We start from the raw sequence: 14,791 nt of genomic DNA on the forward strand, positions 1-14,791 counted from the left end.
TCCCCTACTCAAAACACGTTATGAAGCAGACCTGCTTCTCATTTGACCTTCCAAAGTTCCATGCAAGTACAACCGAAAACACTTGTTTTGGTGGCAGGGAGTGTGTGGTGCTAGGTCTCTGCTGTGGCGCACGGGCCTCCCTAGTTGTGGCAAGCAGGCTTAGTTGCCCCATGGGCAAGCATGAGGGATCCCTGCCCCAGCCGGGGATCAAACCTGAGTCCCCTACAGTGGAAGGCGGATTCTTCACCATTGAACCACCACGGAAGTCCCTAAAACACTTTTTAAATACCTTCAGTTATAGCAGGTTTTGAACTGTGGTGTTGGAGAAGACTCTTGAGAGTCCCTTATACTGCAAGGAGATCCAACCAGTCCATTCTAAAGGAGATCAATCCTGGATGTTCATTGGAGGGACTGATGCTAAAGCTGAAACTGCAATACTTTGGCCACCTCATGCGACGAGTTGACTCACTGGAAAAGACTCTGATGCTGGGAAAGGTTGGGGGCAGGAGGAGAAGGGGACGACGGAGAATGAGATGGCTGGATGGCATCACCGACTCTGTGGACATGAGTTTGAGTGTACTCCGGGAGTTGGTGATGGACAGGGAGGCCTGGCGTGCTGCAGTTCATGGGGTCGCGGAGAGTCGGACACGACTGAGCGACTGAACTGAACTGAATAGCAGGTTTCTGTCCAGCAATTATTAATGACACTGATTCTCTTACTAGCTGTGAGCTTTTGAAGACAAGAATGCCCCCTCTAGTTCTCCAGTTCCTGGCACAATGCTGACCACTGAGAAGGAGAGCAACAGGTAAGTCTTAACTGAGATCTCGACTGCAAGCAACCTCACGAAAGACACTGGAGCCAGAACCATCAGTTATACCTGTCTTGCTGGCCAAGACTGTAGTTGTTTGAAGGCTGAAAAGCACTGGAGGCTCTGCTTCCAAGATGACTCACACAGCTGTTGGCAGAAGGTCTCACCTCTGCACTGGCTGTAGGCAAGAGGACTCAGCTCCCTGTCACAGGGGACCCCTTAGAACTGCTGGAGTGTCCTTACAACATGACAGCCAACTTACCCCCAGGCAAGCAGTCAATCCCAGACACAGCCAGGCGGAAACCCCAATGTCTTCTATGGCCTAATCTCAGGAGTAGCACATCACTTCTGCCATATTCTGTCATCAAAGGCAAGTCACTAAGTTTAACACACAAGGAAGGTAATGGAGATGAAGCTCCATCTTTTGAAGGGAGGGATATCAAAAAATTTATGGACATATTTTAAAACTGCAGTTTTGTGACCCTTTGTGACCCCATGAGCTGTAGCCTATCAGGCTCCTCTGTCCATGGGATTCTTCAGGCAAGAATACTGGAGCGGGTTGCCATCCCCTTCTCCAGGGGATCTCCCCCACCCAGGGATTGAGACTGCATCTCTTGCGTCTCCTGCATTGGCAGGCAGATTCTTTTATCACTGCTCTACCTAAAATCACAGTAAGAACGAAGTTCCAAGGAAAACCGTTGAACAAAAAAGGAACATTCACTTGTGTCCATGTAAATGAGGATTTTAATCAGCTGCCTCTGGTTTGGTGTAAGAATTGTGGATGGAGAGAAGTAACACCCTTATAGAGGCGTCTACACTCTGCAGGAAGCCAGGATCTAGGTATACAACCTGTACCATTAAGCAGAGACCCCTGAAGGATTCCCAAGATATTAGATTGAACCGCATGAAACTGGAGATCTTTGACAATTTTTGACCTGCAAAAACAGTAAGTTCAAATGATTCAACCTAACATTAGAGTCCCAAGGGAGGTTTTCTAGTCTACATATTTCTTCTAATTTTGAGACTTCTAGAAACCCAACATTAACGATTACCAAGATAAGTGTGATGATCAATTTGTAAAATGATCCTTCGCTTACAAAGAAAATAGAGAATTGGCTTCACACCAAATTTAGATCAATCACTGCACACCTTTGGGATCTGGGAAGAGAGAGGAAAATAAGTCCATTTTGTACTTAGAAAGTGGTCAAACATCCAGTCAAGCTCCTCTCAAGGAGAAAAAGCAATAAAGCTGATGATCAATCGACAGTTTTAGAGGTGATGTCATTTTTGGTAATATGCAAAAGTTGAAAGCTACCAACAAGACCAGTAGGGATATGCTGCAAAGGTTGAGGAGGGGGGTGGCACATTTTTACCAGGGGACCAAGCTTAATTGGGCACCAGGGACTCCTGGCCCTGTCCTGTGTCATAACAGGAAGGCCCACTGTCAGGGTCTGTATTTGACAATTCTTTCATATGGCAATTACTTGAAAGGAGAACGCTGGACTCACTGTTCTCCACCGGTAATTCTTTCAGCGCGTCAGCAGCACGGGGGAAGCCCACTCAGCAGAAGGCAGGAGGTCTTGCCCTGGGAATACTGAGCAGCTGGTCTAGTGAGAAAACGTAAGGATTTGTCACGAGCAATGGCAAATTATTGCTCAGTGTCGTGTCTGTGAAACTCTTTTGCCTAAAAGTTCTTCCGGGTGTCCTGAAAAGGGACACTGGGGAGTCATTCACAGAAAAAAGGGATGACGTGGACTGCGTTGATAAAGCCACTCTTGCCCATGTGTGGTCCTCAGCACAAAGACATCCTCTCGCTTCTTTCAGTGGAGACCCAAAGAGATGCCCAACCATACCTAATTTATGGCTATCATGCAATTTACAGAAGGAAATGTGTAGGGCAAATTCAGGGATATTAGAACTATTTATTTTAAAGAGAATTCTATGGTAAATTGATCTTCGAAAACCATCTAAGCCAGTGGTTCCAAACACCAGGGGCTGGCGTCTGACCGACTGTAGCCAAGTCACTCAGAGAATATGAAAAGATGTGCAGAACCAGGACTCCACTTCTAGAGATTTCTGGTCACTTCTGGAAATAAGATCCCCTGGAGAATGAAATGGCAACCCACTCCAGTATTCTTGCCTGGGGAAATCCCACGGACAGAGGAGCCTGGCGGGCTACAGGTCAGGGGACCACAAAGAGTCAGACATAACTGAGCCACTCACACTTTCTACTCTCTGGAAATAAGGATTTTTTTTTTTTTTTTTTTTTTGGTGGTGGAGTGTGGGCCGGGGCATGTGGGATCTCAGTTCCCTGACCAGGAATCAAACCTTCGTCCCCTGCATTGGAAGTGCACAGTCTTAGCCACTGGACCACCAGGAAAGTCCCAGAAGAAGGATATTTAATAAGCTCTTTCCATTCCACAGCCTCTTCCCTGTGGCTGATGCATAGTTGGGATTGGGAACCACTGATCTAGTTTCTATTTCTGCACCAGGAAAGACTACAGAGTTGCCAGCTCAGTGACATATTTGGCCTTTTTGTTTTTTCTTTCTTGACTGCATCACGCAGCTTTTGGGATTAGTTCCCTGGCCAGGAATCAAACCTGTGCCCCTGCAATGGAAGTGCTGAGCCTAACCACTGGACTGCCAAGGGAAGTCCTTATTTTTCCTTTTAAATCTTTAAATCTGTCAAGGGAAGAAAGGCTGCATGGGATTCTAGTTCCTTATCCTGTCTTCATCCCGTTTGCTTTCACCCTAATTGGATCTGAGATGAGTCTGCTCATCCTCTGAAGGGATGGAGAGAGCCCTCCGGGTACCCCTTCCAGGAAGTGCTCAGCCCTCACTAGCCCTGCCCCCTGGGGTAGGGGAGGGACTTCACTAGTAAGTTTGGGAGGATTCAGGTGCTTGTGACTGGCTCCTCTCTCTCTAGCTCTCTACCTCTGCCTCTCTGCAGAGAGCAAACATTTTGATCTGCTCCTCTATGCTATGAATTTTACAAAAGCCACATGTCTCCTGGAGGGGAACTGAAGAAGGCAAGGGCATCCTAAACCTTACCGGTGATCACAGCACTCTTCCTAGTTTCAGGTGAAGCACCCCATTAGCCAGCCAAGTATTCCTGGAGAAGATGGTCTGAGCTCCATCTGCTGGAGCTTTAGCTTAGTGTCACACTTTGTTCTGAACTTGGGCAAAAGGAAGAGGAGGTATTACTTATTGACCCCTAACTCCAGTTTTATCCATCTGCATTTACCGTTATTGGACATTCTGTCTGTGCTGTCAAAGAAAACTTCTGGTTCATGAGAATTCCCATTGACAGCTGCCCCTGTGATGATGAAACACATGAAAAATAGAAACATTTTATCAGTACACCCTTAAAAGCACCTTCAGTTCAGTTCAGTTCAGTCCAGTCGCTCAGTCGTGTCCAACTCTCTGCGACCCCATGAATCACAGCACGCCAGGCCTCCCTGTCCATCACCAACTCCCGGAGTTCACTCAGACTCATGTCCATCGAGTTGGTGATGCCATCCAGCCATCTCACTTTCTGTCGTCCCCATCTCCTCCCGCCCCCAATCCCTCCCAGCATCAGAGTCTTTTTCAGTGAGTCAACTCGTCGCATGAGGTGGCCAAACTATTGGAGTTTCAGCTTTAGCATCAGTCCCTCCAATGAACACCCAGGATTGATCTCCTTTAGAATGAACTGGTTGGATCTCCTTGCATATTTTCAGTGGTTTTTAAATTATTTTTCACATTATTTTCCATCATGGTTTATCACCAGACATTGAATACAGTTCCCTGTGCTATACCGTAGGACCCTGTTTTTATTCACCCTATATATACTAGTTTGCATCTACTAATCCCAAGCAGCTCCCAATCCAGGGCTGAAATGCTAATGCAGAAAGCAAACTGTACTTGGAAATGTATGTTTGGAAGTTTGTATGTTATTGTGGAGAGAAGCACCAGCTAGTTGCTGATTGCAGAGGCCATGGGAATGGAACCTCAGAAATTGAAGTTCACATCTTTATGTAAAAATTTCAACACAGTACTCACTCCTCTGCTGCCAGGCCCTGCTGGCAATTTCTGACACACAATTCCATCCTTGTGACCTGTGATCTGCCTTAATCCTCAAAGCGTTCCTTCAAAAATGATAATGTTATGAAGCTGCTTTACACTTCTGTTATTTCTACAGATGTCCCTAGGGCAAGTGATTTTTGCCCTTGATCTTATCCATGGAATGAGGCTCTAATGACTGCACCAGCTCTCACCCAGGGCTGGGATTACCCTCAAGCCATGTCACGCAGGTGGAAGTATAAAGCGTGGTCAGCAGAAAGTTTCTACGCCACTCAGGGCTCTGGCTGTGGGAAGCAGTAAACACCATTTGCAATTCTAGTCTCTGTCCTCTGAACAGCCTCCACAAAGTAAGAATTGTCTGACCCATGAACTTGAGGGATTTCCCCCAAATAGGGGCGCAGTCACACTTTCATCTTGGAGGTTTATAGAGCGAATTTCAGACAGTTCTTTCCTTCACATCTCAATTTGTCTTTGCCACACAAGTAGCTATTCTAAAGAATGGTAAGATGACAGCACAGTGCCTGCAGCACAGAATATAAGCCAACAGAAACACACACACTTAGAGTTTTAAGCACGTATACTTGCTTTCTTTCGTGTCTCTCTTTGTAATTGATCTGAAGGATGCTGCTCTCATTTCTTCTAATGGAACTTTGGAAAATACTTGCAGTAGAATTTCATCTCAAGAGAAGTAAATAAAGGCATATTAATATCAGCAGTGGTGTTACAATTTTTTGTAAAAAATTTTTACAATTTTTCTCTATAAATAGTGAATAAATAATACAAACTCAACAAATATATGAAATTACACTCTCAAAAGTCTTTCTGTTGGGAAGGGAACTTCTAATGACATAAATCATTTCTGAAAAATTGTGATTCCACTAGATGTCCTGGGCAGTAAAAATTGTCCACTAAAGATATGTGGCTAGAAACCTTCTCCCAAATCTCATAATATGAAATGTCATAATTTTCCTTCTTATTGTAGTTGTCATTTTGGCCCACCTCTGACACTTTCCCTAGGACAGCCCATAAAAATGGGTGAAGTCTGGAGGGTAAAAATAAAGCAGAATAGATCTTTAAGCCAGAAAAACCTCTCTGTGTATAAAAAGTTTTTTAAAAGAAATCTGTTTATAAACTGTTCCTAATTTTTCATGTTACAGTTTTTTTTTTTTAATATATGCATTTCTTCCTCCGTTTTTAGGGCTTCCCTGGTGGCTCAGATGGTAAACAATCTGCCTGCAATGCAGGAGACCTTGGTTCAATCCCTGGGTTGGGATGATTCCTTGGAGAAGGGAATGGCAATCTACTCCAGTATTCTTGCCTGGAGAATCCCATGGACAGAGGAGCCTGGCAAGCTACAGTCCATGGGGGTCACAAAGAGTTGGACACAACTGAGTGACTCACACATTTCCCTTTCTAAATTTTTTATTTTATTTATTTATTTATTTATTTTTGACCGTGCTGGGTCTTCACTGCTGCTCAAGAGCTTTCTCTAGGTGCAGCGAGCAGGTACTCTTTGGTGTGGTGCACAGGCCTCTCATTGCAGTGACTTCTCCTATTGTGGAGCACAGGCTCTATCTAGGGCATGCAGGCTTCAGTAGCTGCAACACAGGTTTAGTAGTTGTGGTGAATGGGCTTAGTTGCTCCATGGCATGTGGAGTCTTCCTGGAGCAGGGATCAAACCCATGCCCCTTGTGTTGGCAGGAGGGTTCTTATCCACTGCACCACCAGGGAAGTACCTTTATTTTTTAAAAAATATTTATTTATTTATTTGGCTGCATTGGGTCTTAGTTGGGGCAGGAGGATTCTCTAGTTGTGGAGCATGGGCTTAGCTGCTCCTCAGCATGTGGGATGTTAGTTCCCCAACCAGTGACCCATGTCACCCATGTGACCCATACATAGCAAGGCAGATTCTTAACCACTAGACCACCAAGGAAGTCCCTCTCCTTCCCTTTTAAAAGTTTTCAGTCTTCTACTTTTCCCTGGGGACAGCAGCTTTGCTTGTCCTTCTACGTTGACTTTGCAAAGCCACAGAAAATACTTATCACAAATTCAGCTGATTTTGTGTATATTCTGAATCCTTTTTCAAGAGCTGTTGGTACACTGGTACATTGGTGAGGGGTCTACTCACCTGATGGACTAAATGCTTACAATAAGGACACAAAGTTTAGCCATCACATTCACTCATTCAAGGTGATGAGTTCTCACAGCTCTTTCCTTGATGAATGCAATGACCTACCGAACAATTGCTCAGAGAGACTCTGGCAAGTTTGTTTGTGGCCCACTAATGCCAAGGTCAACACTGGCCTGGCAGTGGGCATGTCAGTTGACCCAAGGGGGTGATAGGATCCCTCCAAACTCTGCACCAGACACCATCTTCAGATGCACCCACTCCCCTTTCACACATGCGGGGCTGGATTCAGAGACACAGAGGAGCTGCTAAGAAAAGAAATGTGCGCTCATTCCTAGATGGGAATTTCTGAAAGCCTGGACAGAGTGACTCCAAGAGCTATCTGCATCTACTCAATCATTCAATCATGGTCACTTGCCATCGATCAATTAGCCAGACTTATTGATCCTTATCTCACACATGGAATAAGGGCAAACCCGGAATTCCTGAAATGCTTTATCTCCATCAGTTGAGATGATCATGTGGTTTTTTAATTTCATTCTGTTAATGTATAATAGTATGTTACACTGATTGATTGATTGATTTTCCTATGTTGAACTGTCTTGGTGGTGGTTTAGTCCCTAAGTCACATGAGACACTTGCGACCCTGTGGACTGTAGCCGGCCAGGCTCCTCTGCCCCTAGGATTTCCCAGGCAAGAATACTGGAGTAGGTTGCTATTTCCTTCTCCAGGGGACCTTCCCAACCCAGGAATCGAACCCTCGTCTCCTGCATTGCAGGTGGATTCTTTACCTCTGCACCAGGGAGCCACCAGGGACGCCCGAACTGTCTTAACTTCCAGGAATAAGTCCCACTTGGTCTAGTGTCTAACCCTTTTAACAGGATGATGGATTTGGTCTCCTAGCATTCTGTTGAGGAATTCTGCATCATAGGGGCAAGTGATATTGCCCTGTAGTTTGCTAACAGTGTCACTATCTGGCTTTGGTATCAGGGTACTACTGGCCTTTGAAAATGAGTTAGGAAGTATTCCCTCCTCTTCAGTTTCTCACTGTTTCATTTTCATATATTTCTGCATTTTCCAGTTTTCTGTTATAAATTTCTAGTTTCATTCCAATGTGATCAGGAAAGATACTTTATATGATTTTAATCTTTTTCAATGTATTCAGTTGTTGTTTTGTGGCCAACATATGGTCTATCCTGGAGAATATTATATGTGAAATTGATAAGAATGTATTTTCTGCTGTTGTTGGGTGGCATGTTCTGTATAAGTTTTTAGGTCTAATTGGCTTATAGCAAGGAAGAATTCTAGTTTTTATTGATTATCTAGTCTTATCTATTATTTAAACTGGGATATTAAAGTTTCCAAGTATTATTCTAGAATTATTTCTTCATTCAATTCTGTCCATTATTGGTTCATATATTTGCGGGCTCTGTTGCTGTGTACATATGTGTTTAAAACTGTTATGTCCTCCTTCTGTACTGAAATTCTTATCAATATATGTGCTTCCTTATCTCTTGTAAACTTTTTTACTTGAAATCTATTTTTTTTAGCCACTCCAGCTATATTATTTTCGTTAATATTTGCATGGGATACCTTCTTCCATTGTTTTACTTTCAACCTCTTTGTATTCTTTTACCCTAAGTGAGTCTCTTGTAGACAGCAAAGAGATCCTTTTTTTCTATCCAATTTGCTACTTTCTGCCTTGTAATAAGCATCTAATTCATCTACATTTAATGTGATTACTGATCAGGAAGAATTTAATAACGCCACTTAGCTATTTGTTTCCACTTATGTATTTTTTATTCCTCAGTTCCTCCATTACTACTTTTCTTTGGGAGTTTTTTGGTTTTCTGCAATGTTACATTTTGATTGCCTCCTTCATACCTTTTCTGTATTTTTTAATCTTCTTCATATTTACCTTGAGGATCACAATTAAGATGTTAAACTTATAACCACCTAAAGTACCAACTCAGTTTCAATAGCCTACAAACACACTGCTCGTATAGAAATACATCTCCATCCCTCCCCTTTTTGTTGTTATTATCCTCAGTTCAGTTCAGTTCAGTCGCTCAGTCGTGTCCGACTCTTTGCGACCCCATGAATCACAGCACGCCAGGCCTCCCTGTCCATCACCAACTCCCAGAGTTCACTCAAACTCATGTCCATCGAGTCGGTGATGCCATCCAGCCATCTCATTCTCTGTCGTCCCCGTCTCCTCCCACCCCCAATCCCTCCCAGTATCAGACTCTTTTCCAGTGAGTCAACTCGTTGCATGAGGTGGCCAAAGTATTGGAGTTTCAGTTTTAGCATCAGTCCTTCCAATGAACACCCAGGATTGATCTCCTTTAGAATGGACTGGTTGGATCTCCTTGCAGTCCAAGGGACTCTCAAGAGTCTTCTCCAACACCACAATTCAAAAGCATCAATTCTTCGGCGATCAGCTTTCTTCACAGTCCAACTCTCACATCCACACATGACCACTGCAAAAACCATAGACTTGACTAGACGGACCTTGGTTGGCAAAGTAATGTCTCTGCTTTTTAATATGCTATCTAGGCTGGTCATAACTTTTCTTCCAAGGAGTAAGCGTCTTTTAATTTCATGGCTGCAATCAGCATCTGCAGTGACTTTGGAGCCCCCAAAAATAAAGTCTGACAATGTTTCCACTGCTTCCCCATCTATTTCCCATGAAGTGATGGGACCAGATGCCATGATCTTCATTTTCTGAATGTTGAGCTTCAAGCCAAACTTTTCACTCTCCTCTTTCACTTTCATCAAGAGGCCTTTGAGTTCCTCTTCACTTTCTGCCATAAGGGTGGTGTCATCTGCATATCTGAGGTTATTGATATTTCTCCTGGCAATTTTGATTCCAGCTTGTGCTTCTTCCAGCCCAGCGTTCCTCATAATGTACTCTGCATATAAGTTAAATAAGCAGGGTGACAATATACAACCTTGACGGACTCCTTTTCCTATTTGGAACCAGTCTGTTGTTCAATGTCCAGTTCTAACTGTTGCTTCCTGACCTGCATACAGGTTTCTCAAGAGTCTGGTCAGGGTTACATCTATGGACATTGCATGCCTATCAACATAGATTGTTATAAATCTATGTCACAAACATTTGTTATAAATCTATTACATAGATTGTTTTATGCACTTGTCTTCTAAATCATACTAGAAAAAGAGAAAAGTCACAAACCAAACCAAAACGACAATAATATTGGCTTTTATATTGACCTATATAGTCACCTTTACCAGTGTTTTTTATTTTCTTCTTATGGCTTTGAGTTACTGTCCAGCATTCCTTCATTTCACTCTGTAGCACTCTCTTTAGTATTTCTATCAGGGCAGATCTCTTAGCTTATGTTTATCCAGAAATGTCTTGATTTATCCTCCATGAGCAAAGAATAGTTTTGTTAGATACAGAATTCTTGGGTGACAGTAATTTTCTTTTAGGACTTCACTTATGTCATATCACTGCTTCTGGCTTCCAAGATTTTTGTGAAGTCAGCCATTAAACTTATTGAAGATCCCTTGTACATAATGAGTCGCTTCTCTCTTTGATGCTCACAAGATTCTCTTTTTTTTGGTTTCAACAATTTGACTATACTGTGCTTTAGCGTGGCTCTCTTCCATTTACCCATCCCAGAGTTTGTAGAGCGTCTTGGATGTGAATAATCATCAGATTTGGGAGGTTTTATTAAAGCATTGCTTCCTGACACTTTTTTGTCTCTTGCTCGCTTCTCCTTCTGGGACTTCTAAGGTATATTAATAAATGCTAGTATTCTTGATGGTGTCTCATGGTCCCTTGTGCACCGTTTATTCATTTCATCTTTTCCTCTCTCCTCAGTGTCCCAGGTCAAAGTAAAGGGTCCTTAATTCTGCCTGCTCAAATCTGCTGTCAAATCCCTCCAGTGAGTTTTTCATTTCAGTTACTATACTTTTCAACTTCAGATTTCTATTTGGCTCTTTTTCATAATTTCTATTTGCTTATTGACATTCCTTTGTTCACAAATTGTTTTCCTGATTTCTGCAAGTTATTTGTCTATCATTTCCTTTACTCATTAAACATATGGAAGACAGTTGATTTAATGTCTTTGATGAATAATTCCAATTTTTAGGCTTCCTCGGGGATGAGTTCTATCCATTTCTTTTTTTTTTTTTTTTTTACCCTGTGAATGGGCCATTCTGTCCTGTTTCTTTGTATGTTCTGTAAATTTTTTTGTTGAGAGCTAACCATGGTGAGTATTATATTTTGGTAAATTTGGAAATCTACTTTTCTCAGTCCTCAGGGATGGCCAATTTCTGCTTTCAAGGGCTACAGCCTTAGTTTGGCTAAGGCTTAGTTTGGCTTCTCCAAGCTGTTTTGGCAAAGTGTGTATTCCTTACTGTGTACGGGTTCTGAATTTCCGGTTCTCTGTGTCTGCTGTCACTCAGTGAGCTGACAAAGGTTTCCTTAAGTGTCTGTATTTCAAAAGGAGAAAAACAAAAAACACCATCTCTTTAATCCTTGACAGAGTTTCTTGGAAGCCTCTTCAGATCACGAAAGTGAAACGATGACGAACCTCAGTGCCAGCCCTCAGTGATCAAAGGCAGTGATCAACATACACTCAAATTTTTCAAGGACAAGGTCCCCAATTGCCCATTCTGGCACCTGTAAGCACACTGAGAATGTGGGTTGCCAACCACCTGGCTACTTGCCATGGGGCTGGAGGGTGGAGAATGGTAGACTCTAAATGGAACACTGAAATTCACTAAAATTTATTAGTCTCTTCATCAAGGTTTTTCAGGACAATGCAGTGTTCAATTGATATCTTATGCTCCAAATTAGTTTCTTAAGATAGTTCTTCCCAGCTCTGGTTAAGAGATGTATTCCTAGAACTTCCTACCCCCACCATCTTCTATCTGCTGCTGCTGCTGCTGCTAAATTACTTCTGCTGCTGCTGTTGCTAAGTCGCTTCAGTCGTGTCCAACTCTGTGCGACCCCATAAATAGCAGCCCACCAGGCTCCATGGTCCCTGAGATTCTCCAGGCAAGAACACTGGAGTGGGTTGCCATTTCCTTCTCCAATGCAGGAAAGCGAAAAATGAAAGTGAAGTTGCTCAGTCGTGTCTGATTCTTTGCGACCCCATGGGCTGCAGCCTACCAGGCTCCTCCGTCCATGGGATTTTCCAGGCAAGAGTACTGGAGTGGGTTGCCATTGCCTTCTCCAATCTTCTATCTAGGACTTGGTTCTTCTCAAATGTTACAAGGGAGCTTGGAAGAGATCAATAAGTACCAGACTAGAATCACCTGGAGAGCTATAATAACTACTGATGCAAACATCTCATCCCACTCCAAGTAACCTGATCACTTGTCTCTTTTTTAATGATCTCCCAGGAGATTCTCATACTCAGTTAGGGCTGAAGACCTGGGAGAAAGTCTGTCTCAGCCTCAAGGCCTAGCCATCTCTAACATGCGCAGCAATCACCTGGGACCTCATCCAGACTGGTGTGACACAGCTGGTCCAAGCTGGGGTCTGACACTGCACTTCCAATAGCTCCCAGATGGTTGGCCCTGCTGCTGCTACATGGGACCCTCTTTAGGGAGCAGAATCCTTTCAGCCGTTTATTTTCTATGTTTTGCTTAATTTCTTGAGATTTTGGCATCAAGGGAACCTGTTTTAGCCTCAAAGCAAAGCACTTTGTTTCTCATCAGAGCAGCAGGGACAGGTTATCTGGGAGACCACCACGTAGAAGCACGAGATTCTATAAACACAGCCTGACCGTTTCACATGAGAGGGATACCTACCAAACAATTTAGCCAAATGTTCATCTCGCTTATTTGAACTCAATGCAAAGTCGGTTTCTCTTGAGCTCTTTCGTGGAGGATAACCTATGGGAAAATAAAGCTTAGCTGTGAGTCAATCTTTTGCTGGATCTGTGTGTGATTCTTTTGAAATCGTCACTCTCTTTGGATGGTATTCTGAGAGGAGCATCCTGCACCTGGCGCTCTAGGGGAAGAGCACTAGACTTGGGTTCTGGTATGACATTTGAACACTGTGTGACCTTGCGCAGTGAAGTTCTGTGGGATTTGACTTTCTCATCTGAGGATGGAGGGAAAGACGCGGACTACAGGAGGGCTATGGGGAGGAGGAAATACACCAATGTGACCGTCAGACGCAGAGTGCTCGCCCCTCATCCCAACTCAGGGCTATTATCTATGATGGACGACAGTAAACAGAGCTGGTTCCAAGCAAGGGCATCCTCAGTGCTCAGCTGTGGGAGGAACGGAGACAGATGGACACACGTCTCGGAGGCTCTTCAACCAAAACTCTCCCCTCCACAGGCAATGAGGCCAACAGTCAGAAAGAGAACAATCCTGCTGCAGACTCTGTACTAATCCTCACTATAGGTTTACACTTAGGAGGGTCCTGGGGGCCCGAGGTCATCCAGACTCGACTGGTTTGATAAGCACAAGGAATTCCTGAAGTTGTCATTCGGGATTGAAAAAAATGAAGTAGCAAACAGAGATGGACTGCGTTAGCCATCTCCCCTAGGACAGCGCGGATGGGTGTTAAGACCTCTGCTGACCCACATGTGGCTACATCAAGGACATGAGCCAACTGTGCCAAAAGACTATAGCAACCTGCGGAGATTTTGAGCTATATTATCAAGCTTTTTTAATGAAGATTGTGATGTCTCAGGGTCTGAACACATTTTCTTGATTCAAGATCAAGGTCAATCCTTTTCTTTGGCCCCTAGGGAGAGGGCAAACCTATCAGGGAGGCTATATTTGTGCCCTAATGAAGGTGTTTCAGGCCACAGAAACCATCTATTCTGAAAGCCACAGAGCATTCATGAAGTGTCTGCAAGAATCTTAACTTTTAACTCAAAACCAGCGATAACACCAGTTTTCTCATGGTTTCCTCATAATCTGCATAGCCAGTAAGTAATCTGCACACATGGCAACTTTCAGCTCCACAAAGAAACAGTTGATAGGAAGGCCTACCTTGTGCATGCCAAATGATTAAAGTGTGACTGCTATGATCCAGTAAAGGACAAATGCCCAGATCTCTGTCAATGAGACACTGGTGAATTACTAGGAATAGACACACTTAATTACTTTAGAAAGCAAGCACTTTCTAAAATGTGTTCAACACACAGTGTCAGTCAATGGCGTAATAAGATATTGTGCAGGACACACCATCACTATTACACAGTACAAAATTCACTGTTTTAATCATGTGGTTTATAAAATGCACCGGGAGGGCTGTTAGTTATAAAACAGGTTTGCCAACAGCTTTGCAATTTCAACATAGCATGCGTGCCCGGCTTATCCCAATAAATCATTACCTAATTTTAATATTATCCTAATGCACATAGTGTCACCTTAAAGGATTTCTCAGTCCCGTGTGTGATTTGGGCTAATGTCCATGTTTTGGGCATTTGTGACCAGCTTCTTTCCCTCAGCTTTCGCATTTGAGCATCAGTGTGAACAGAGAAATCAGCTCGGCTTCTCAGTACAAATGTTTTCCAGTGGCTGCAATGGGGGCAGGTGATGGGAAGGGATGTGGGAGGGCTTCCTTCTCAGAAGCCAGTGAGTAGAGCACATGCACCCTAAACTATGAAGGGCTGCCGAATAAAGAGTCATTACAAATTTTACCAGAAATAAATGACACCACTAGAAAGTCTAGTTCCTGTACCCTGAACAGCCTCCAGAGTGAGAGAACCTGTCTCACTTTTAAATTTCAGGGATCACCCCTAAACACAGAGCTATTCATACTTTAGACCACAAATTCCATAGGCAGTGATCC

The 14,791-nt window shown here is 43.4% G+C and overlaps 1 protein-coding gene across 1 annotated transcript in view; it reads right to left on the bottom strand.

Moving 5' to 3' along the window:
* C11H2orf92 (chromosome 11 C2orf92 homolog) overlaps positions 1-14,791 on the bottom strand; it is a 40,894-nt gene that overhangs the window by 11,371 nt on the left and 14,732 nt on the right. Inside the window, exons 3-4 of the mRNA XM_088841761.1 lie at positions 12,787-12,870; positions 4,054-4,125 (exon numbers count right to left, since the gene is read on the bottom strand). Of these exons, the coding sequence (XP_088697887.1) occupies positions 4,054-4,125; positions 12,787-12,870 (156 nt within the window). The remainder of the gene's footprint in view (positions 1-4,053; positions 4,126-12,786; positions 12,871-14,791) is intronic.

Source organism: Moschus berezovskii, chromosome 11 (genome assembly GCF_049115385.1).
Source record: "Moschus berezovskii isolate FMDL1 chromosome 11, NW_MosBer_1.0, whole genome shotgun sequence".
In the NCBI taxonomy this organism is placed as follows: Eukaryota; Metazoa; Chordata; class Mammalia; order Artiodactyla; family Moschidae; genus Moschus; species Moschus berezovskii.